We start from the raw sequence: 25,408 nt of genomic DNA on the forward strand, positions 1-25,408 counted from the left end.
CAGCTGAGGTCGAACTAGTATCTTATACCAGTAGCAATAACAGCAGAATCCAGCCCCTGTAATCACTTGTGAACTCGCTGGTGTCTCAACAGGTTGGCTAACTGAGTGAATCCTTTCCCACAGTCAGAACACGTGAACGGCCTCTCCCCAGTGTGAACTCGCTGGTGTGTCAACAAGTTGTATGAATTACTGAACTCCTTCCCACAAGCAGAGCAGGTGAATGGTCTCTCCTCAGTGTGAACTCGCTGGTGTCTCAGCAGGCTGGATAACTGAGTGAATCCTTTCCCACACACAGAGCAGGTGAATGGCCTCTCCCCAGTGTGGATTCGCTGGTGTGTCTGCAGGGCGGAAAAATGAGCGAATCCCTTCCCACACTCAGAGCAGCTGAATGGCCTCTCCCCGGTGTGAACTCGCTGGTGTGTCAGCAGGTTGGATGACCGAGTGAATCCCTTCCCACACACAGAGCAAGTGAATGTCCTCTCCCCTGTGTGAACTCGCTGGTGTGTCAGCAGGTTGGATGACCGAGCGAATTCCTTCCCACACAGAAAGCACGTGAATGGCCTCTCCCCGGTGTGAATGCGTCGATGAATTTCGAGTGCAGAAGGGGACTGGAATCCCTTCCCACAGTCCCCACATTTCCACCGTTTCTCCATGGTGTGGGTGTCCTTGTGACTCTCCAGGTTCGACGATCAGTTGAGGACTCATCCACAAACAGAACTCGTGTACAGTCACTCCATGCTGTGAATGGTCTGATGTTTTTGACAAGCTGTGTAAATGCTTAATATTGTTTCCACAGTCAGTGCACGAGAACACTCTCACGTGGGCGTGTGCATCTTGATGCTTTTCCAGTCACAATGAACTTTAAAACCTTATGAAGCAATCAGAACAGACAAACATTTCTCCATTAGATTCAAAGGCTGATGATATTCAGGTCCCGATGAATTGAGTGACTCCGTCAGATCTTGACATGATGTTTGGTTTGAGATTTCTGACTACGAATCCTCCCCTTCTAATATCCTGTAAAAGGAGTTTAGAAAAGTCATCACTGTCAGTAAAGGTGGGAAATTCAGAACAGGCAATTCTTGTTTCTACGGCACATTCTTTCATCTCTTGTTCCCTAAAACCTGTAAATCTCTATCCCACACACAATCGCTCCATTCTCATTCTGCTGTGCCAAAAATTCACCGTCGCAATTCTCCTGAACAGATCCATGCTCACTGCTTCCTTTCCTGGAGAGATTATAAGAAATGGATAAGAAGGCCATTCATCCCATCAAGCCTGCTCCACCATTCAATAAGATCCTACTTGATTTGATGTGGCCTGAACTGCACATTCCTGCCTGTCCCCATAATGCTGATTCCCTTGTCGGTCAAAAATGTGTCCAACTCTGCCTTGAATGTCTTCAATGACCCAGCCTGCAGTACTCCCTGTGGAAGAGAATTCCAAAGAGTAATGCCCCTCTGAGAGAAGAAATTCCTCCCCACCTTAAATGAGAGAACACTTATTTTTATACTGTGACCCCTAATTCTAGAATCCCATGCGAGGTGAAGCATTCTCCAAGCATCTACCCTGTCAAACAGCCTCAGGATCCTATTTGTTTCAATAAAATCACCTCTCATTCTTCTGAGCTCCATTGAGTTAAGGTTTAACCAGCTCAGCATTTTCTCATATTACTGTACCGTTAAATTCCAGCCATTACCTGGACAAACCACCCTTTTTACTGAGTCCTGGGGCAACCTTTCTAGAGTCTCCACCCTGCCTGGATTCACTTCCTACCTTCAATTCCCGCAATTGAACAATTTAAGCCCAGAATTAGAAAATAAATAGAAATGAGGAAACATTGATTTCCCCACAGATGTTACCCAGAGGAGGACGTTTTAGTCTGAAGCTCATTGTCCAACTTCCGCACTGTGATGTCCACCATGGAACCTTGCCTGAATCAGCCAATGGGAATCACTCTGCCCCGCGGTGACGTCTTCGGGTTGCAGTCTGCAGGCCAGGCGCGCTGACACGGGAGTCCCGCCCCCCACCCATTGTTCCCGCTCCCCCTGCACCTCCTCGAGCCAAGGTTTCTGGGTAACCAGCTGTCGGCCCCGGCCAGAGCGAGAAGCCGCTCGGTGAATTCCCCCTCCCCCCCACTGTCTACGGCAGTTGGCTGGGTCCAAAAATAGATCGAGAGTGACCGCTGGCGGCAGCCGCACTGCGCCTGCTCCGGACAGCTCGGGTCAGCAGCGCTTTCTGCGCCTGCGCGCTGGGGGGGGGGGGGGGGGGGTGTTTACAAAATGTCTTCCCTTCATTTATTTCTGAGTTTGATTTTAAACAGCATAGCGTTTGTTATTAACTTCGCACAGACACTAAAACTTCCTCCTCTGTCTAACATCTGTGAGTAAAACACTTTATTTCCCTCCCCTGGGAAGTACAGAGAGTTGTGGGACTCTGTAACTGGAATTAGTGCCAAATATGCTGAGGGGGGAAATGCTGGTGATTTTGTGGAGCCTGTTTTTTATTGTATAAACTGTTTAAAGTCAAATTTATCCTGTCTGTTCAAATCCTGCTTGTCTGTTAATGCATGTTTCATTTGTGTTGATTTTAGTTTGATTGTTACAGTAAAAATTTAAAAAGTGAAACCTTGTCCTTCGGTTTATTCCATTGGGTTTGTCTGGGAATGTGTTTATTTTAAGGTTATCGGTCTCCATGGGAATCATAACAACAAAGATATGTCTAGTGTTGTTATATGTTACATATTAGGTATAATAATTATGGTTCTGTAACACATTTTGTTATTTTTAATCTTCTAATATAGTATTGTAGCTACGTTATATATTTCCAGTCACAGAGTCATTGCGGCACAGAAGGATTCTATTTGACAACTCAAGTCCATGCCGACTCCCTGTATAGCAATCCAGTCAGCCCCATTCCCCCTTTATATCTTGGTTCCCCGGCAAGTTCATTTTTTCAAGTGCACATCCAATTTCATTTTGAATCATTGATTGTCTTCACTTCCACCAGGTCATGACCACTCACTGCATAAATGGAGCTTTTCCGCACATTGCCCCCTCCACATCTAACCAAGTGATACGGGACTGTACATTATATTCATTTTTAGTCTAGTAACATAAACATATTTATATTAGGCTGACAGCCTGCATGAAGATTTTCAGGTCTCTGTGTCCAGTACAGGAAGCAGTGAGCATGGATCTGTCGATCAGCGTGAATCAGAACCTTCAGGAGAATTGGGAGGGTGTGTTTTCGGTACAGCAGAGTGAGGGTGGAGGGAGAGTGTGGGACTGAGGTTTACAGCTTTTGAGGATTGAGGGAGGAAAGAATGTTCCATAGAAATTAGAATTGTCTATTCTGAATTTCTATCCTGTACTGACAGTGATCACTTTTGTAAACTCCTTTTACAGGATACTAGAAGAGGAGGATTTACAGACAGAAATATCAAACCAAACATCACGTCAAGATTTGATAAAGTTACCCAACGCGTTGGGACGTGAATGACATCAGCCTATGAATTTAGAAGGAGAAATGTCTGCCTGTTTCAAAAGGTTTTAAACATTAATAACTTGAAAAGCACTGAGATGCACACACCCTCGTGAATGTGTGCCACTGCACTGACTATGAAAGGAGCTTTAACCAGTTACAGAGCTGAAAAACATTCACAGCAGGAAGAAACCAGACACGTGTTGTGTGTGTCGATGAGGCTTCAACCGATTGTAGAACTTGGAGAGACACAAGGACCCCCACACCATTGAGAAACCATGGAAATATGGGGACTGTGGGAAGGGATTCCGTGCCCCCCTGTGAACTGGAAACTCATCAGCGCAGCCACAGCGGGGAGAGGCCGTACATCTACTGTGTGTGTGGAAAGGGATTCATTGATTCATCCACCCTGCAAAGACATCACCGAGTTCACACCGGGGAGAGACCATTCACCTGCTCTGAGTGTGGGAAGGGATTCAGTGATTCATCCAACCTGCTGATACACCAGTGAGTTCACACTTGGGAGAGACCGTTCACTTGCTCCATGTGTGGAAAGGGATTCACACGGTCATCTGCCCTGTGGAATCATGAGCGATTTCACACTGGTGAGGGGTTGTTCACCTGCTCTGAGTGTGGGAAGGGATTCACTCACTCATCCCTCCTGCTGACACACCAACACATTCACACCAGGGAGAAGCAAATCACCTACTCTCAGTGTGGGAAGGGATTCACTCAGTTATCCAGCCTGCTGAGACACCAGCACATTCATACCAGGCAGAGGCGATTCACCTGCTCCATGTGTGGGAAGGGATTCAGTCAGCCCAGACCGCTGGGGCACCAAGGTACACAGACCAATGAGAAACCTGTTCAATGCTCTGACTGTGGGAGCTGCTTTACACACTAAGCGCTGATGGACCATCAGGTAGGAACTCACACTGAGGAGAGACCGTTCAGCTGCTGTCACTGCGCAAAGAGCTTTAGAATGTCGTACGATTTACTGAAACACCAGCGAGTTCACATCAGGGAGAAGCCGTTCACCTGTTCTGACTGTGGGAAGGGATTCGGTGATTCATCCAACCTGCAGAGACATCAGCGAGTTCACAGTGGGGAGAAGCTGTTCACCTGCTCTGAGTGTGGGAAAGGATTCACTCAGTCATCCCACTTGCAGACACACCAGTGAGTTCACAGTGGAGAGAGGCCATTCACTTGCTCCGTGTGTGGGAAAGGATTCAGTGATTTATCCAACCTGCTGAGGCACCAGCGGGTTCACAATGGAGAGATTTGTTCACCTGCTCAGTTTGTGGGAAGGAATTCACTCGTTCATCCGAGCTGCTGAGATACCATGGCATTCACACCGATTAGAGCCTTTTAGATGCTCTGACTGTGGGTGTTAATTGTATCAATTGAGGTTAAGTATCTGCAGGTGGAGGGCATTGATTGGATGGTTACATAAGCCCATATAAGAGACACTTACTGACAGAGTGGAGCCAGGAGGCCTATAGCTGTAATGTTTCACTCTTTGAATTAATCTATACCAAGTAAAGATTGGCTGCAGTTTCTTCTTTTACCATAAGGGTATCAGTATTATAACATGGTAACAGAGAATGTTTGTCTCATGGTGAAGGTTTGAAACTCAAGGAAAATAAGATTTCACACAGAGACCTACAATCCTAGCAGCTTTTGTGAGAAATGGCTGAAAGCAAGTGGAAATTGTCAGGGTCTGATTACCCACGAATGCTCTCGGAGTCTGAGCCATATGACCAGTGGAAGAATGAAGTGGACATGTGGACACATGTTACGTCCCAACCAAGGAGGAAACAAGGAACGGCCTTGGCATTGTCACTTCTCTCAAAAGAAAGCCAAACACCTCATTTTAGCCAATAAAGCTACACAACAAGATTTCACTTGTTTTTTTTACCAAAACAAACTTTATTGTATATAAAAGAATTAAACAAAGCAAGTACTAATAACTTAATATGGTTTTTAACTACATATGTTGTGCCCTCAGGTTTACATCTTAGTTTCCCCATGATTCTCTCATAAGACACATCAAGTATGTCACTGTGCTCTGGAGAGTTCTCCTCAGTTCCAGCTATTCTCAGAGGTTAAACTTTCATTTATCATCTCTTGACTGTGGCTGCTCAGTCCCTTGTTATTTTTCCAATGCTTCCAAGCTAATCTGCTGTGTAGGTCACTGGTAAAAATCTTCTTTTGCCATTTTAAGAATGTCACTCAAAATGTTACGACCACAGCTGATGTTATTGCTGCGCAAGTCAGACTCGAGTGAAGTCTGTCTCGCTGATCATAAACTTTTTTTGTGAAAACAAGGAGGAAGAGCTACTGACTTCAAAAACACAGAGCTCCAGTCATACCTTTAGAATTTTTAAAATTAAAGGATTTATTAAAAAGGAAAACTTAAGCGCACAAGATAAAAGTTAGAACAGCCTTACAGAACAACCCTCAAAAATATGCTTGGTCAAAAGTACACGACTGCACTACCTTTTTGGCAACAATCCCTTATAGATTTTAACCATAAAAATCCAGTAAACATTATCCAAGTCAAGGAATTATTATCACTTTAATAAAGGTGTACCTCACGACTTCTCAGGTACTTCCACTCTGATATGGGATTCCAAAAGAAGGTTCAGAAACAAACTGTTTCCTAAAACAAAGACTCCTGGCTTAACACTGGATGGCTGCCTCCAATTCTAAACTTTTACAGTTTCTTAGCCGCACACACACAGAGAAGCTGAACCTCAGTGGGTTCACCCACAGCAACCCTCAACAGTTAAACACCCCTTTCCTTAAATATCTTTTTCCCCTTTCATCTCAGGTTCCATTGTCCTGAAACACCTCTTTGAAACTCAACTTCTCCAAATATAAAAATATTTCATGTTTTCTGTTTTGCCTCTACTTTTGGGTCAATAAAATTTAATATGCCTTCCCCTATTTACTCATAGAATCCCTGTTAGATGCAAATGTCCCCTGTAACTTCTGAACTCCCTTTTTGAAATTCAAAGCTGAAAAACCCATTTCCCACTGATATCACAACGCAAATTTCAGAACCAACCTATTTACTTGTAACTCAAACCCACCATAACCTCTGCACCACATGCACAAACCTAACACCTTTAACCTTTCATCTCTTACACCTCACAGACAACCTGTCTCTAGTAACCTCCCCCTTGCTTAATTAACCCTGGACACACACCCCCAGCTTTCTACACACAAAACATCATCACAAAAATATACATCTCTCATCACAAAATGCTTTTTATGTTCAAGCAAAAATTTTTGATACTCCTGTGAGGTCTGGTCTTTGAACAGTTTATAATCCTTTCGGTTCACCTAATCTCATTCAGATCGAGTTTAATTTAATTTCTTTCCAGTGATGTTGACAGCTTCTTCATTCTGGACTTTCAATTCTTTTTTCAAACATTTTGAGTCTTCCACGTCACTCACAAACTATTTCATTCCAATCATTTTGGAGTTTGAAGTGTTTTTTCTGTGAACCGTCCCTTTGCCTGAACTCCTGCTGCTGTTATATCTTGTTCTGTCTCAGCACAGGCAGCTACATATAATTCAGTGTTCGGTGTCATTAATCCTTTAGGGTATCTTTTAGATCTTAGTTCCTTCTGTGGTGGGCTTTTATCTTGAGATGTTTCAGGCACTTTTCCTAACTCTGCACTGTCCATGACTAGGGTGGACACATCAATATCTTTATTTGTATCAGTTTGTTGGTTAACCGGGTCACGAATAGGCAAGGGTTTTTTTTACTCACAGGAACATCTTCTGAACTGTGATCACGGTCCCAGAAAGTGGAAAAACAATATCACCTATTTTTTTTTTTAATTCACGGGATGTGGGCTTCGCTGGCTAGGCCAGCATTTATTGCCGATCCCTAGTTGCCCTTGAGAAGGTGGTGGTGAGCTGCCTTCCTGTACTGCTGCAGTCCATGTGGTGTAAGTACACCCACAGTGCTGTTAGGAAGGAAGTTCCAGGATTTTGACCCAGCGACAGTGAAGGAACGGCGATATATTTCCAAGTCAGGACGGTGTGTGACTTGGAGGGGAACTTCCAGGTGGTGGTGTTCCCATCTACCTGTTGCCCTTGTCCTTCTCAATGGTAGTGGTCGTGGGTTTGGAAGGTGCTGTCGGAGGAGCCTATATCATTCCCCAATATAAAATCTACATACATAATAACACCAACAATAACAGACCTTCTACGAAAGCATAGTTTAAACTGACTTTACACAATGGGATAGGCACACACTCCCCATCAACACCCCGAACCAATACATTTTTGTTCAGCGAACATCTTGAAGAAAAGTCTAAATCTTTTGTTAACAATAAGCTCTGAGATGAGCCAGTGTCTCTAAGGATAACAATCTTTCCAGGCTCTTTCTTGGACAAAAATGGAGTGACTTCCTCTTCAAATATAAATCCTTCATAATCCCTCAAGTCTCTATTTTCACCCATGGTAAATACATTAGAAGGTATTGATTTCTCACAAGCTTCCCCCTTTGGTGCAACTTTCTCTGGAGAAACACCAGCCACTTTTACCAATGCCACTGGTTTACTTTTTAATCTCCAATAATCTGATTTCAAATGTCCAACTCTATGACTGTGAAAACATATCAGTCTTTTTGACTCAGTTCCATCCTCTACACTATCTCTTTACCACTCTGGGGAGTATCTTTATTTTTAATTTCTACTATCCTTTCCACAATAGTTAGAGCTATCTTCATTCTCGTACAGTCTACCTTTCCACTGGATGTGAATAACAACAGAATCCAATGACTGTGATCACTTGTGAACTCGCTGGTGTCTGAGCATGCTGGATAACCGAGTGAACCCCTTCCCACACACGGAGCAGGTGAACGGTCTCTCCCCAGTGTGAATTGGCTGGTGTCTGAGCAGCCTGGATAACTGAGTGAATCCCATCCCACAATCAGAGCAGGTGAACGGCCTCTCCCCACTGTGCAGTTGTTGGTGCTGCCGCAGAGTGGATGAATCACTGAATCCCTGCCCACAGAAGGAGCAGGTGAATGGCCTCTCCCCAGTGTGAACTCGCTGGTGTGTCTGCAGGCTGGATAACCGAGTGAATCCCTTCCTACACTGGGAGCAGGTGAATGGCCTCTCCCCAGTGTGAACTCGCTGATGTCGCAACAGGTTGGATAGTTGACTGAATCCATTCCCACACACACAGCAGGTGAACGGCCTCTCCCCAGTGTGAACCCGCTGGTGTGCCAGCAGGTTGGATGAATCGCTGAATCCCTTCCCACACTCAGAGCAGGTGAACGGCCTCTCCCCAGTGTGTGTGCGTCGATGAATCTCCAGCAAAGATGGAGATCTGAATGCCTTCACACAGTCCTCACATTTCCACGGTTTCTCCATGATGCAAGTGTCCTTGTTTCTCTCTAGCTTGACTGTCAGCTGAAGCCTCATCCACACACAAAACATGTGTATGGTCTCTCCCCAGTGTAAATGGTGCAAACAGGCTGTGGAACTGGTTAAGGCTCTTTCCACAGTCAGTTTACTGGAACACTCTCACTTGGGTGTGTGTGTGTCTCTCAGTGCTTTTCCAGTCATACTAATTTTTTTAAATTATGGATGCAGACAGAACAGACAAACCTTTCTCTTATGGAATCAAAGACTGATGATATTCAGATTTTGGTGAATCAAGTTGCTGTATCAGATCTTAACGTGATGCTTCAGTTGAGTTTCCCATCCGTAATTCCACCCCTTCAAATATCCTGTAAAAGAAGTTTACAAAAGTCATCAGTCAGTACAGGATAGAAATTCAGAACCAATGGAACATTCTTTCTTCTCATTCCCCTAGGAGTTGTAAATCTCTGTCCCACACACCCTGCCTCCATTGTCACTCTGCTGGACCTAATAAACATCCTCCCAATTCTTCTGAAGGTGCCAATTCATGCTGATCAGCAGATCCATTCTCCCGAACACACACACACACAGCAACTCACTGCCGCAGAGGGTATTGGGAGAAAAGATGATCAATAATTTCAAAATGAAATTGGATGGATGTATGAAATTGATTTGAAGGAAATAAAATTGCAGAGGAACGGGGATATAGAGGGGAAATGGGACTGATTGGATTGCTTTGCAGAGAGTCGGCATGGACTTGAGTTGCTGAATGGACACCCTTTTGTACCGTAATGTCTCTGTGACTGGAAATATATAACGTAACTACATTTCTGTAATACAAGACTAGAAATTAACTGAATGTACCTAATTAGAGAATCATAAATAATATGTACCATATAACAGCACTAGACATATCTCTGTCTGATATTAAGTTACTGTCCCTTAAATGGACTCCTTCTAAGCTATAATGACTCGATAGCTGGACATATACGGTGCTACATTACAAAATTGGAAATAAATAATGTACTTTATCAGAGAACCAACAATATCTAGAATGTAACATATGACACTAGATGTACGCTATCTATACACAAGACATGTCCTACCTTACTATGTCCTCTTAAATGTTAGCCTTCTGGGAAAACCATCCCTTTAATTCTGTACATCAGGAAAGAGACCATTCTTTTAGCCAGACAAATAAATGTGTCAAGCTGAGAGAGCAAAGGATGTCAATGTCTTTGAGAGTAGAGATTGCGCCAACCTTTCTAGACTGCACCCTCCCTGGACTAACTCTTTTCCTTTTAGTTCCTGCAAGTCAACAATTTAAGACCAGAATTAGAAAATAAATAGACATACAATAAATACATTGATTTCCTCACAGATGTTGCACAGAAGTTTTAGCCTGAAGCTCATTGTTAAACTTCCGCATTGTTACGTCCACAATCGAACCCGACCTGAACCAGCCAATGGGAATCACTGCTTCGCGGTGACGTCCTCGGGTTCCAATCTTGCAGGCCAGGCGCGCGGACACGGGAGCCCTTTGTCCCCCCTCCCCCTCCTCGTCCTCGAGACAAGGTTTCCAGGTAACCGGCTGACGGCTCCGGACAGGCCGAGAAGCCGCTCGGCGAACTGCCCTTCCCACTCCCCACCTTGTCTACGGCGGCTGCCTGATCCAAAAAGAGATCGAGCGTGACCGCTGGCGGCAGCCGCACTGCGCCTGCTCCGGGCAGCTCGGGTCAGCAGTGCTTTCTGCGCCTGCGCGCTGGGTTGCCAGCTGCAGGAGTCGGGGGGGAGGGGAGGGGATTTTGTGAAGTGTCTTCGCTTTATTTTCTTCCGAGTCATGTAGTTTGATTTTAAACAGAACAACATTTCTTTTTAGCTTCGCAAACACTAAAACTTCCTCCTCTGACCAACATCTGTGAGTAAATCACTTTCTTCACCCTCCCTGGGAAGTACAGAGAGTTGTGGGACTCTGTAACTGGAATTAGTGCCAAATATGCTGAGGGGGGAAATGCTGGTGATTTTGTGGAACCTTTTTTTCATTGTATGAAAATTTTAAGGTCCAATACAAGAAGCAGTCGACATGGATCTATCGGCATGAATCACCACCTTCAGGAGAATTGGGAGGGTGTATAACAGGTACAGCAGAGTGAGAATGGAGAGTGTGTGAGGTGGAGATTTAGAGCTTTTGGGGAATAAGAGAGGAAAAAGTTTTCCACGGAATCTAAAATTGTCTATTCTGAATTTCTATCCTATGCTGACAATGATGACTTTTGTGAACTCATTTTGCAGGACAGATTGCAGACAGAAATCTCAAATGAAAGGTCACGTCAACATCTGACAGAATCACTCAATTCATCAGGACCTGAATATCATTGGCTTATGTATTTCATCAGTTTTGAATCTAGGAGGAAAACTGTTTTCTGGTCTGTCTGCTTCAGAAGGTTTCAAACATCAGTGTGGCTACATACCCGAGTGAGAGTGTTCCCGTGCACTGACTGTGGAAAGACCTTTAACCAGTTACACAGCCTGAAAACACATCACACCATTCACAGCAGGGAGAAACTGTACACGTGTTCTGTATGTGGATGAGGTTTCAACCGATCATCAACCCTCGAGAGACACAAGGACAACCGCACCTTGGACAAACCATGGAAAAGACTGTTGGAAGGGATTGCCTTCCCTGCCTGCACTGGAATTATATTGACACTGGGGAGAGGCCATTCACCTGCTCTATGTGTGGGAAAGGGTTCAGTAATTCGTCCCAACTGCTGACACGCCTGCGAGTTCACACAGGAGGGAGACCGTTCACCTGCCCTGAGTGCGGGAATGGATTCAGTAATTCATCCACCCTGCTGACACACCAACGAGTTCACACTGGGGTGAGGCTGTTCACCTGCTCCCTGTGTAGGAAGGGATTCATTCAGGCATAGCATCTGCTGACACACCAACAGGTTCACACTGGGGAGATGTTGTTCACCTGTGTGTGGGATGGGCTTCACTCAGTCATCTCACCTGCTGAGACACCAGCAAGTTCACACCGGGGAAAGGCCATTCACCTGCCTTGCGTGTGGGAGGAGATTTGGTGTTTCATCCTCTGTACTGGCATACCACCGAGTTCACACCATGGAGAGACTGTTCACCTGCTCCAAGTGTGGAAAGGTATTCACTCAGTCATCCAACCTTGCTGAGACACCAGCGAGTTCACAAGTGATGACAGGAGTTGGATTCTGCTGTTATTGCTGCTGTTAATCACACCCAGGACTGAACCATGTTCATTCTGACAGTTGGTGAAGTGGGAGGGTCGGAGGGTTTCTTTCTGCTGGACTAGCCGGTCTCACGACTTTGCTTCCAGTGGGCAGATGCTCTTTGAGCCTGAGTGGGCACATTTCCACTGAAATAATCCACAAAAGCTGATGAAGGACATTTATTTTATCCTGGATAGTAAATAGTGTTCTTCCTACCACTATAGGTAGATCTAAAATAAATACATTTGTTTCTGTTTCATTGAGTCTATAGCACAGGGCCAGGCCAGTCGGTTCAATTGCTCTATGTCAGTATTTATGCTCCACATGAGCCTCCACCCACCCCTCTTCATCTCCCCCCATCAGCATATCCTTCTATTCCTTTCTCCCTCATATATGTATCTAGCTTCCCCTTAAATGTATTCATGCTGTTCACCTCAACCACTCACTGTGGTGGTGAGTTCCACATTTTCACCACTCACTGGGTAAAGAGGTTTCTCATGAAATCCCTGTTGAATTATTGAACCCCTTCATAATCTTAAAGACTTCCATCAGGTCACCCTTCAGTCTTCTCTTTTCTGGAGAAAAACAGCCCTCTCCTTTCCTGAGGGTTAAATGCTCTCAGCTTTGGAATTATTCTTGTGAATCTTTGTCGCCCCTTATCCAGTGCTTCTATTTCCTTTTCATAAAATGTGAGGGGTATAGACAGAGTAAATGCGAGTAGGCTCTTTCCACTTAGATTAGGAGAAATAAACATGAGAGGACATGGCTTTAGGGTGAAAGGGGAAAGGTTTAGGGGGAACATTAGAGGGAACTTCTTCACTCAGAGAGTGGTGAGAGTGTGGAACGAGCTACCATCTGACGTGGTAAATGCGGGCTCACTCTTAAGTTTTAAGAATAAATTAGATAGATACATGGATGGGAGAGGTCTGGAGGGTTATGGACTAGATGCAGGTCAATGGGACTAACGGAATAATATTTCGGCACAGACTAGAAGAGCCGAATGGCCTGTTTTCTGTGCTGTAGTGTTCTATGGTTCTAAATGGAGATCACTAATGTTGACATTACTCTCAGTGTAGTCTAACCATGGTTCTAGACAAGCTCAACATAACCTCCCTGCTTTTCAATTGTATTACTGTAGACCGGAACCCCGTATACGGGCCCCACTCTTTAGGAAAGATGTGCAGCTCTTTGAGAAGCTGGAGAGAGGATTTATCTGAATGGTACTGGGGATGAAGGACTCCAGTCAGTTGGAGAGACTGGAGCAGCTGAAATTGTGCTCTTTAGATCACAGATTCAGTAGGACCGAGAAGGAGGTCTTTTTGGCCCATCGAATCCATGGTGCTGACTCTACGGCAAACTAGTCAGTCCCATTGCCCATTCTGTCACCGTAGCCCTGTGAGTTTATTTCCCACAAGTGCCCATCCAGTTTCCTTTTGAAATCACTTGTTGTTTCCATTTCCACCATCAATGCACATGGACCCGCAGGAGCCTCTGTCCCTGCTCACTCTTTAGAACTGTGCCATAAAATAGTGGAAGGTTCATCAACAGTGCTATCAGGCAGCGCTTACTCAGCAATAACCTGCTCACCATCTCACTGTTTGTATGAAGCATGCATGTCCCAAGATTTGATGGATAGCCCAGTTAGTGTGCTGAGGGAAACACGAGGCGCAGAGAGAGAGAGGGAGACCCCAGTCAGTAATAAAAAATGGTAACGAAATTGAGTCCAGACAAATATCAATGAATTAACACCACTTTATTAACAAATTAACAAAGTAAGCACTGTACTTGAATAAATGTTATTAACTGCCATAAATAAATCACTTAAGGGTCAGATTAATATAAAAGCAAAATACTGCAGATGTTGGAGATCTGAAATAAAAACAAAGTGCTGGAAAAATTCTGCAGGTTGGCAGCATCTGTGGAAAGGGGAACAGAGTTAACGTTTCGAGTCCAATTTGACTCTCCTTCGGAACATATTAACTACATTAATGATATTAACAGGTAGTCACTTGCTAGTACAGAACTTTAGTATTGCCGAGAAAAGAGACATGATGTCGAAGCTTTTCATCTTGCCCTCATCAGGATAGATCCACAAGAATACCAAATCTCAAAGGGAACAACGGGTATGAAAAAGGGGTGCTGATTGGTTGGCAAGTGGACTGTGATTGGTAGAGCTGTCGCCATGGAGAATGCACCAGGGAACAGTAACTGCCAAGCTTTTCTTAAAAATTCAAACCAGACAAGTTGACTCTGACTGGTCAATTCATTGCCTTGGGGAATGAACAAGGGAATGGCTGTCCCCGAAGCTTCTGTTTAGTTGAAAAAGGTGCAATGAATGGACATGTTCTTTCTGTTTGAAAAAAATGGGGCCCGGTGTTTGAATCTTGGTGAGCCACACTGTGAGTCTGACTGATAATCTTAAATTGGTTGTTAGTTTCATTCTTAGCACAATCAGGATCGTTTAGTAAGTGTTGTCCAATTGCAGAATCACATCAGTTAGTCACTATGTTCTGAGTTTTGCAAGCTCTGTCTGGTTAACTACAGTCAGTACTTTGCCTGTTGCGAACAGCCAAAAAGATGTGCTGCTTGATATGATCCGCCAGTCATTGAGACATACGGGCTACATACCTGGCAACACCCCAGCACTGAAATTCATATACCACGTTACTCATTTGTGTGGTAGACAGAATGTCCTTTTGGTTTCACATCAGCATTCTGTTAGTGAAGAATATTACTAATGTTGCCACTGCATAGTAACAGTGTTGCTTAAATTTTTGAGACACCTTATGCTTCCAGGATAATCTGAGGTAGATTGGGCATTTTCAGGACCCAAGGCCTTAGGCCCATTCATGAGTTTGCGCGATTATACAGCGACCCCCTGGTCTGGTCATGGTAGCCATTAACCCGCAGGATAGCTTTGATGCAGCCTATTTGGCATCAAGCTTGCAAGGTGAGCAAATGGCTCAGGGCCTTGTTTACGAGATTGCTGATTAGGCCAATCTTATAGTGCGTGGAAATGTAGGAATTGCAACACATATATTAACCAGTGAAGGCAGGCATGCAGTAGACGGTAGTAGAGAACCCATTAGCAGGTATCTCAACCACCACATTGAGGAATGGGAGCTCCTTTGACTGCTCCATTTCAAAGGGGAATTTGAGCACCGGCTGGAACCCATTAAGATAAATAAGGAAACCTTAGATGCAGCTGCAGAATCAAATATAACTAGTATATCATCTACAGCTTGGGAATACACAAGGGGTAGGAGGTTAGGGGTTAGTCCATCAAAGACGTGTTTCTCATGGAAACTGAGAAAGATGTTCGTGATAGCTGGGCCTGGGGGGGGATTTCATGTCAACACTATCCATTTGGGCAGGCATGGTGGTCATTAAATCAGATGTCAACTGTGCGAGTTATTGAGTTCATAAGTTCAATGAATGCAGATTCAGACAATGGTGGAGGGTTAGATTGCCATGACATAGTGACTTGGTGCAAATCTCTATGGCTTCCCTGAACGGTGTATTAGTGAATAGGCTCGCAATGTTGAACAAGCACATGGACATGGCATTGCGATCGATGTGCAAGTCCTGTATGGTCTTGGCAAAGGTGAAGGAATTCTTCACCATGTATGAGGAATGTGATATATATCATATATATATATATATACACACACACATGCATATACTGAACTAAAAATGTGTGTCGTATACACTACTCAATAAGATAGAGATATGGGGGGATTTTCAGCGTGTGGTCATGACCTGGAACTCGCTGCCTACGAGGGTGGTGGAAGCAGAGACAGTAAATGATTTCAAAGTGAAATTGGATGGGCATTTGAAGGAAATAAACTTGTAGGGGAACGGGGATAGAGAGAGGGAATGGAACTGACTGGATTGTTCTACAGAGTCGGCATGGACCCGAGTTACTGAGTGGATTGCTTGTGACGTAACGACTCTCCAACTGGAAATATATAACGTAGCCACTGTACTAAATTACAATTAGATTTTTACTGGATTTTTCTTTCAGTGACAAATGCATCAATTTAAAGGAGCATCGGCATTTACTTTGAAAATGCTTCTGACTTTAGGCCCCATGGAGGTCAATGTCAGGTCCCTGGTATCTGCCTGGGTGGGAGGGGGGACAGGTGGGCACCAAACTGGGCTTCAGTGCCACAAGGAGCAAAGCCGGTGTTCCTGCTCCACATGGTGATCCCACGGCTGGGAGGAAGCCTGGTGACAAGGGGAGGGTTTAGCGGCATCAACTGGGGGCAGCAGGAAGCCCGCCAAGGTCAACCAGCCTTGACTTATTCATCATGAATGTGGCTCCCTCACTTTGATGCCAGAGGGTCAATTGACAATTGGCGGAGCCAATGTGCAGCCAGTGTCAGGGTATGAACAGTAGACATTGAGAGGTTGTTGCCTCCTAGCTGAGGAATCTACAACACATGGGCACAGACTCAGGATAAGGGGCCGATCATTTCAGACTGAGATGAGGAGAAATGTTTTCACTCAGAAGGTTTGTGAATCTTTGGAATTCTCTTACACCTGGTTCACCAATACCCTGGAGGGCAGGAAATCTGCTGTCCTTCCCTGGTCTAGCCTACATGTGACTCGGGACCCACAGCAATGTGGTTGACTCTTAACCTTCCTCGGAAATGGCTGAGAAAGAAACTCAGCTGCACCATACCACAACAGATAAGTTGGACAAGGTGGGCTGCAGCGGTTGGAGAAGGAAGATCATCACAACCGTCTCATGGGCAATTGAGGATGGACAATAAATGCTGGCATCTCTTTCTGACACTGATTGGCTTCTGCTACCTCGCTCTCTGTGGAGATTCTCACTGACCGTTTCTGGTCACTATTCTCGCCAGGCAACAAACTAGAATGTTACAATCCCGGTAGGGACTGTTAATGTTTAAAGATAAGTCTAAACAGCCAGTGATTAACTGAAAGAACTACACCACAAAATTTCATGCTTTTACACAAAAACAAACTTTGTTGTATATATATCTCAATGAATAAATCAAGAAAGCACCACTCCCTCCCCAATGGTTCCCTTACCTTACGAAATCTTGAGGCTTCATTCACTTTCTTTGGGGCCAACCCAAGGTATGCCACAGCCCTCTGGAATTTACTTTGAATTCTCCCCAGTCTGGGATTTAGATATCCAGAGCTCTTCCTCTCTGTGAGGATGCCACTGCCTTCTTCAGCTCACTTTGGATAGACCAACTGCTTTTTCCCAGTCGGCTCCCACAGCCTCTTCATATCTCTTTCCAAGCTGATTGCTCTCTGACACAAGGCCAACTGCCTTTCACGGTGAGGACCACTGGAGATTTCTTCCTCTAGCTTCAAACTAGGCAAATCTTCCAGCAACTTTTTCCCCTTACATGAATTCCAAGTAAACTGTAAATTACACAAGACCAAGTCTGTAATTGTCCCCCGTGAGAAACATCCAGATAAATGTTTAAAAAATATTCTAACCCCCACAGCCCATCTCCATGGCAATGAGTTATGCTTTGGGAGAAAATGGAAGGCAAACTGAATTTCTTTTTCCTTCCAAACACCCTTTCATTCTGTGATCCAAATGAAAGATGAAACTGGATATTCGCAACAAGTCTCAAAGTGCATCAGTCCACTGGAAGCAAGGTCATGAGACCGGCCAGTCCAGCTGTGAGGATGAACATGGTTCAGTCCTGGATGTGATTCGCAGCAGCAATAACAACAGAATCAACCCTTGTAATCACTGGTGCAGTCGCTGGTGTCTCAATAGAAGGGAGGACCAAGTGAATGCCTTCCCACATACAGGGCAGATGAATGGCCTCTCCCCAGTGTGAACGCGCTGGTGTTCCTGCAGGCTGGATAACCGATTAAATCCCTTCCCCCACACACAGCAGGTGAACGGCCTCTCCCCTGTATGAACTCGCTGATGTGTCAGTAGGTTGGATGACTAGGTGAATCCCTACCCACACTTGGAGCAAATGAATGACCTCTCCCCAGTGTGAACTCGCTGGTGAGTTAGCAGGTTGGATGACTGAGTGAATCCTTTCCCACACTCAGAGCAGGTGAACGGCCTCTCCCTGGTGTGAACTCGCTTGTGTGTCAGCAGGTTGGTTGACTGAGTGAATCCCTTCCCACACTCGGAGCAGGTGAATGGCCTCTCCCCAGTGTGAACTCGCTGGTGTGACTGCAGAGTGGATGACTTGCTGAATCCTTCCCCACACACAAAGCAGGTGAATGGCCTCTCCCCAGTGTGACTGCGTCGATGAGTTTCCAGATCAGACGGGCAACGGAATCCCTTCCCACAGCCCCGACACTTCCATCTTTTCTCCATGGTGTGGGTGTCCTTCTGTCTTTCCAGGTTCAACAATCAGTTGAAGACTCATCTACAAACAGAACACATTTACGGTTTCTCCCCAGTTTGAATGCTGTGATGTTTTTTCAGGCTGTGTAACTGGTTAAAGCTCTTTCCACAGTCAGTTCACTGTAACACTCCCACTCAGGTGTGTGTGTGTGTGTGTTTTGGTGCTTTCCCGGTCACACTGATGTTTGAAATCTTCTCCACAAACAGAACAGATAAACATTTCTCCTTCTAGATTCAAATGCCAATGACATCCACATCCCAATGAATCGAGTGACTCTGTCAGATCATGGTGTGATGTTTGTTTTGAGATTTCAGTCTGCAAATCCTCACCTCCAGATATCCTGTGAAAGGAGTTTACAAAAATCATCACTGTCAGTACTGGTTAGAAATTCAAAACAAACAATTCTAGTTTCTATGAAACATTCTTTCCTCTCTCATTCCCCAAAAGCTGTAAATCTCCATCCCACACACTCTCCCTCCATTCTCACTCTGCTGTACCTAATATACACCGCCCCAATTCTTCTGAAGGTGACAATTCATGCTGATCAACGGGTCCATGCTCACTGATTCTAATACATATAATATATTTTTTGGACTAAAGATGCATGTAATATACAGTAATGTATTACTTGATTAGAGATACACGCAGGATGTGAGGAAGAACTTTATTTAGGCAGCCTATAGCCTATGGGGATGGTGGCAGCAGAGATGATCAATTATTTCAAAATTGGATGGGCACTTGAAGGAAATAAATTTGCAGGGTGAGGAGGATATAAAGGAGGAATGGATCTGACTGGATTCCTCTGCAGAGTTGGTATGGACTCTAGTTGCCAAATGGACTCCTTCTGTGTCATATCGACTGTCTGAAAATATATAACATAGCTACAGTACTATATTACAAGACTAGAAATAATAATAAATGTACTTAATTGGAAAACCATAAATAATATGTCTAATATGAACCACATAACATCACTTCACTTAAACCTGTCCTATATTAATTTACTGTCCCCTTAAATATCAGCCATTCCCTGGGAAAACGACCCCTTTAAATGTGAACATTAGCCAGACAAACAAATGTGCCAAGATGAGTGAGCAAACGATGTCAATGTCTTTAAGAGAGAGAGAGAGAGTAGGCCAACCTTTCCAGAGTCTGCACCCTCACTGGATTCGCTTCCTTTCCCTTCAGTTCCTGCAAGTCAACAATTTAAACCCAGAATGAGAAAAGTAATGGAAAGGGGGAGAAAAGAAAGTGTTTTACTCACAGATTTGGACATGAGGAAATTTTAGTCTGTGTTAAACTCAATCTTCATTGACACAAAGCCCGCGCTCTGATTGCCTGGAAGACAAGAGTCCTTCCGGTCCTCCAATTCTTCCCATTGGTCAATCCCCGCATGAAGACACTTTGACCCCATGACGTGTTCCAATGTTGGCCACCGTGAAACGCTTTTCTCCACACATGCGTACCCCCTCTCTTCATTGCCCATGCGCACTCCCGGGCCGTCCCGCCTGCGCGGTGGATAGACCGGTTTCCCTGAAGCGGCGACTTGTGGGAGTTACGGCTGCCATTACTGAGCCACAGCCCGGTCTCCAAACACATGGGACTGGCATGAAAAGTGGGAGTGAGGGGCGCAATGACCCCACCTTGTCACAAAGTACATGTAGAAGTCACTGGATTTGATTTTGACATCGCTTCAACAAAATTGTTAGTTAACTTTAGGCGTAGAGATTTAGATACCTGGGTGACATATTGGGGAGGCAAATTGTGACTCTGAAACTGAACCCGAGAATCAGCACCTTCAGGGAAGGAGAATTCTAGTTTGAGAGGGAAAAGGATTTTTTATGTCAACTGGAATATCAGTTTCTAATTTCTATTGTGTACGTACTGTAATGGCTTTAGTAAACGTCTTGTCAAGCATATTGGAGAAGGAGGACTTGCAGATGGGAAAATCAAATCAAACATCCCATGAACACTTGAAGGAAATAAATTTGCAGGGTGAGGAGGATATAAAGGAGGAATGGATCTGACTAGATTCCTCTGCAGAGTTGGTATGGACTCTAGATAGACTTAATTGATTCATCAGGACCAGATGATCATCAGCCATTGAATGTGGAAGGAGAAATATTTGTCTGTTTGAAAATATTTCTAACATCAGTATGACTGGCAAAGCATCGAGACAAACGCACCCAAGTGAGAGTGTTCCAGTGCAATGACTTTGGAAAGAGCTGCAGCTAGTTACACAGCCTGACAAAGCATTGCACCATTTACAACGGGGAGAGACCGTTTATATGAGGCTTCAACTGATTGTTGAACATAGTGAGACACAAGGACACTCACAACAGGGAAAAACCATGTAAATGTGGGGCCTGTGGAATGGGATTCTATTACCCTCTGCTCTCGCCCTCCTCCCTGCCCCCATTGCATTTGGAAAACCTGTGGATTTATGATTTACGCAATCTGGACACTACTGTATTCCTTTAATGAAACCTAACTTTTCTATTAAGCAGATTAAAGGAGTGTTATTAGCGTCAGGGGATAGGAATTTAGAAGATGAAAAGCAAATTGTGTTAAAATTGCACCAGCAGTTTGTCCATCCTTCTTTGCAAAGGTTAAAGATTTTGCTAAGGGATGGAGAGTACACTAAAATTACAGAGCAGATAAGCAATAGATGTGGCATACATAAGAAATGCAGAAGGACACTGTCACGGCTGATAGTGAGTCCACCTTTAGCGGGGCATTTCAATGAAGTTCTGACAATAGATTTAAAGGTATGGGATAAAGAAAAGAACATTTTTGTTTTATATTTCGTAGATTTGGCAACAAGGTTTAGCCAGCCGACAATCATATACAGTAAAGAAGAGAAAATAATTGTGGATCAGATAATGGAGAAGTGGATAGGGACTGGATTGGGACCACCAGCAAAATTCCTCACCAATAATGGGGGAAATTTGCTAGTGACGAGCTTGTGGATATGTACAAAAACATGAATATAATAGTTATGAATGCCGCAGCTGAAAGCCCCTTTAGTAACGGAGTGTGTGAAAGGAATCATGCAGTAATAAATGAGATGCTTCGTAAAATATTGGTGGATAGACCAAGCTGTAAATTATCATCAGCTCTAGCATGGGCTGTCCATGCCAAGAATTCACGGCTATAGTCCATATCAGTTGGTTTTTCGGTAGAAACCCAAAAATTCCTTCAGCCCTGAATGGTCAGCCCCCAGCTTGGGAGGGAACTACGATTAGCTCTACCTTATCTGAGCATCTAAATGCACTGCACACGAGTAGAAGAGTGTTCTTTAAAGCCGAAGTTTCGGAAATAATCCGGCGAGCTCTAAGACACAATGTATGACCATCGGAAACTATTTTCAATCGGGGAGACATGGTATACTGTAAGAGAGAAGGACTTAATGAGAGGAAAGGTCCAGGAAAGATTATCAGTAAAGATGGTAAAACAATCATTTACAACATGGGAACTACACTATTCGGGTGCACTCATCAAGGTTAGTTGGCACAGACTACAAATTTGCGGGTTCAGAAAGTGTAGGAAGGGACGAGGAACCATGTGCTTCTCATACCCATATGTTGCACGATTGTGAGGACCAGGTAGATAAAGTTGACAGGGTATCTGAAGATGGAGACAGTACTTTGGACAAAGAAGATGAAGCGATTTGTCCCAGAGGATGAATGTCGAAAGCTGGCACTAAAGTTACATGCTTGCCAGAAGGAGCCAGTCAATGGTGGGATGCAATGGTCGTAGGTAGAGCAGGGAAGGCCACTGGAAATATTAAAACTGGTTAAATGTATGAGATAAAGGCCTATGGATTGGAAACATGAAGTACAAAAGTAGAAGGCATGGAAATGCAGTATCAGTTCAGACAGTGGGCCTGGGAGTGAACATGCCTCTCGGAGGAGATCGCGAACTGTTGAATGAACATCTATAAATGGGAGGGAGATCAAACATAACATCCGGAGCATGATAGAAGGCAGGATAGAGAGTATAGCTTAACAAGGTCAAGGAATATAGCACAGACTGGTAACAAGGAGCAGAAGCCCATGTGATTGAGAAGCCTTATTAGTTTCAAACAAATTAGACTATAAATTAATAAAGGATGCCAAACAGCAAGAACTACAGAGTTGGAAAGAATTTGGGGTATACCAGATAGGGGACAACCAGCTCTGTCTCATAGGCGGATATGCATGGAAAAGGTGCTTCCTGATGGGACTTCTAAAACTAAAGCCAGACCAGTGGTATGAGGGTTTGAAGAAAAACTGCGTGACCAGGGTGCGCGAGTACATTCACCGACAGCAGGGAAAGTTATGTTGGAGATCCTTTTGGCTCTATTAGCTACAAATGCTTGGGAATGCAAGTCCATTGATATTAAAGCTGCTTTTTTGCAGGGAGACCAACTTCAAAGGGAAATTTTTCCCCGTCCACCAAAAGAGGTGCCAAACGCAGAAAGGATTCTCTGGAAGCTAAATAAATGTGTATACAGTTTAAATGACGCCTCCAGAGTTTGGTATTTCTCAGTGAGGTCAGTTTTGTTAGTGCTGGGCTGCCTTCGGTTGGAAGGCCCGGCAATGTTTTATTGGTACCATGGAGGGAACTTGCAGGCATCTTTATGATGCATCTAGATGATTTGTGTGGGGTAGTAGTAGTGAATTTGAAACAGTTGCCATTAATGGGCTCAGAACGGAGTTTAAAAATTGGAAGTCAGCCTTTTGTTGCATTTAAGTACATTGGATTGGAAATCAGGCAGGAAGGATCACATATCCTTTTACATCAGCAATCCTACTTAGAGAACATCAATCCCGTTGCAATTAGTCATGGTAGGGCCTCCCAGAAAGATACCGCGGCTTCTGAAATTGAAAAAAAGGAATGCAGAAGTCTAATTGGGCAACTCAGTTGGCTAGGCAAACAAACAAGGCTTGATGTCAGTTCTGACATTTTGGAATTAAGCACTAAAATGAACGATCCCAAGGTTGAAGGGATTATTCTGGAAAACAAATCATTGACAACATTAAAAATGGAACAGTGTGTTTGAAATTCCATCTCTGGGTGATGTTAGAAAAATGAAATGGATTGTGTTTAGTGATGTGTCTTATGCACATCTATATGATGGGTTTTCAAGTGTGGGAGGATTTATAATATTTCTTATGGTGAAAAAGGCAAATGTTTCCCTTTGACATTGGAATCTAAAAAGATGCAAGGAGTTATAAAAAGTACGTTAGCAGCGGAGACTCTTGCCCTTGTTGAGGTGATAGATATGGCATTCTATCTATCAAAGATACTGGAAGACGTTTTAAATGGAAAAGGGTATTCAGGGATGGTACCTATCGAATGTCTCATAGATAATAAGTCACTTTGGGAAAATGTTCACTCTATGAAGTGCGTTAATGGGAAGAGATTGTGAATTGACATTGCAAGCTTAAAAAAGATGCTCGAGAATAAGGTTGTCAAGATCGAATGGATTGATAGCAGCTACCAATTATCTGACTGCTTCACCAAAAGAGGAGCAAGCTCCAAGAAGTGATTAGAGATCTTCAAAGAGGGATGTCTTTCTCTTTAAGAAAAAAATACTCCTTTTCTGTGGACATATCTGTACATGTGTGGTCTTTTTTTAAGGAGGAGAATAAGGTGAATTTATTGAATGAAACAATATATATTGATAAAAGCAAAAATAAAAGCAAAATACTGCGGATGCTGGAAATCTGAAACAAAAACAAAAATAGCTGGAAAAACTCAGCAGGTCTGACAGCATCTGCGGAGAGGAACACAGTTAACGTTTCGAGTCCATGTGACTCTTCATCAGAACTATATACTGATGTTTGTTATTACTTTTTTTTTGTGTGATTATATAAACTTAAAGGTTATTTTATTTTTAAGAAGAGGGGAATCTGTTAGGGAAGGAAACAGTTAAAGAAGTCCAATTGCTAATTATTAAGTTGTTTAACTAAGTACCCATTCGGTTGTATAAAAGGGATAACAGTTGAGACTAGTTGGCTCTGTGGAGAGTTTTATAACAAGCAATAAAATTCTGTCTGAAGGAGTTAGTCTTGGCTTTGGTCTTCATTTCTAAACAACTATTGGAACTTAACATATAATTGTATAAGACTTATTTACACTTGTATTCCAATCCCTTTGTAATATAGGCTAACATACCAGTTGCCTTCCTAATTACTTGCTCTACCTGAATGTTAAGCTTCCGTAATTCATGTACAAGGGCAGCCAGGTCTCTCTGAATACAACCATTTCCCAGTCTTTCACCATTTGAAAATTATTTTGCTTTTGTTTTATTTTTTCTCCCCAGTGAAGTGGATAACTTCACACTTCACCACATTGTATTCCATCTGCCATGTTGTTACCCACTCACCCAACCTGTCTATATCCCTCTGTGGACTCTGTCCTCCACATTGTTTACTTTCCCACCTAACTTTGCATTGTCAGCAAATCTGGATATGTTACACTCAGTCCCACTGTCTAGGTAAATAATATAGATTGCAAATAGCTGATTCCCAATTACTGATCCTCGTGGTGCCTGCCAGTTATAGTCTGCCAACCTGAAAATGTCCCATTTATTCCGAACCTCTGTTTTATGTCTGTTAACTGACCCTCAATACATGCTAAGATATTGTCTCCATCACATGAGACCTAATTTTGTGTAATGACCTCTTCTGTGACACCTTATCAAAAGCTTTTTGAAAATATAAACTGCTTTCCCCTTATCCACCTGACGGTTATGCTCTGTTCCCTGTGTTATTCTCATTATCTTTTCCTGACCCACTCTGCTTACTTTTACCCAAACATTGCTCTGGAGCTTGACATTTCCCTTGCTGCTTTTGAATTTACTCTTTCCTGAATTATCCCACACCCACCACCACCAGATGGGCTGGTAAGATGGGCAGAGCAGTGGCAAATGAAATTTAATCCA

At 43.8% G+C, this 25,408-nt stretch overlaps 2 protein-coding genes across 3 annotated transcripts; both read right to left on the reverse strand.

Annotated features, from left to right (window-relative positions):
* Positions 1–1,117: 1,117 nt before the first annotated feature.
* On the reverse strand, positions 1,118–10,341 carry LOC144698386 (uncharacterized). Its single transcript, XM_078570337.1, has 3 exons — positions 9,977–10,341; positions 8,365–9,238; positions 1,118–1,229 (listed from the first exon to the last, which is right to left on the reverse strand). Exons 2-3 carry the CDS (start codon positions 8,943–8,945, stop codon positions 1,118–1,120), a joined length of 693 nt encoding a protein of 230 aa, XP_078426463.1. The 5' UTR covers positions 8,946–9,238; positions 9,977–10,341.
* Positions 10,342–13,778: 3,437 nt separating this feature from the next.
* LOC144696868 (uncharacterized) lies at positions 13,779–19,795 on the reverse strand. 2 transcript variants are annotated; one of them, XM_078568582.1, is made up of 3 exons: positions 19,619–19,795; positions 17,177–18,817; positions 13,779–14,034 (listed from the first exon to the last, which is right to left on the reverse strand). In XM_078568582.1, exon 2 carries the CDS (start codon positions 18,444–18,446, stop codon positions 18,075–18,077), a length of 372 nt encoding a protein of 123 aa, XP_078424708.1. In that variant the 5' UTR covers positions 18,447–18,817; positions 19,619–19,795; the 3' UTR covers positions 13,779–14,034; positions 17,177–18,074. The 2 variants fall into 2 exon arrangements, with proteins under 2 accessions (XP_078424708.1, XP_078424707.1); XM_078568581.1 differs by lacking the exon at positions 13,779–14,034 and adding an exon at positions 16,881–16,994 and having other exon boundaries at positions 18,005–18,817; positions 19,619–19,733.
* Between the last annotated feature and the right edge of the window lie 5,613 nt (positions 19,796–25,408).

This window comes from Cetorhinus maximus, chromosome 23, assembly GCF_964194155.1.
Source record: "Cetorhinus maximus chromosome 23, sCetMax3.hap1.1, whole genome shotgun sequence".
Taxonomy (NCBI): Eukaryota; Metazoa; Chordata; class Chondrichthyes; order Lamniformes; family Cetorhinidae; genus Cetorhinus; species Cetorhinus maximus.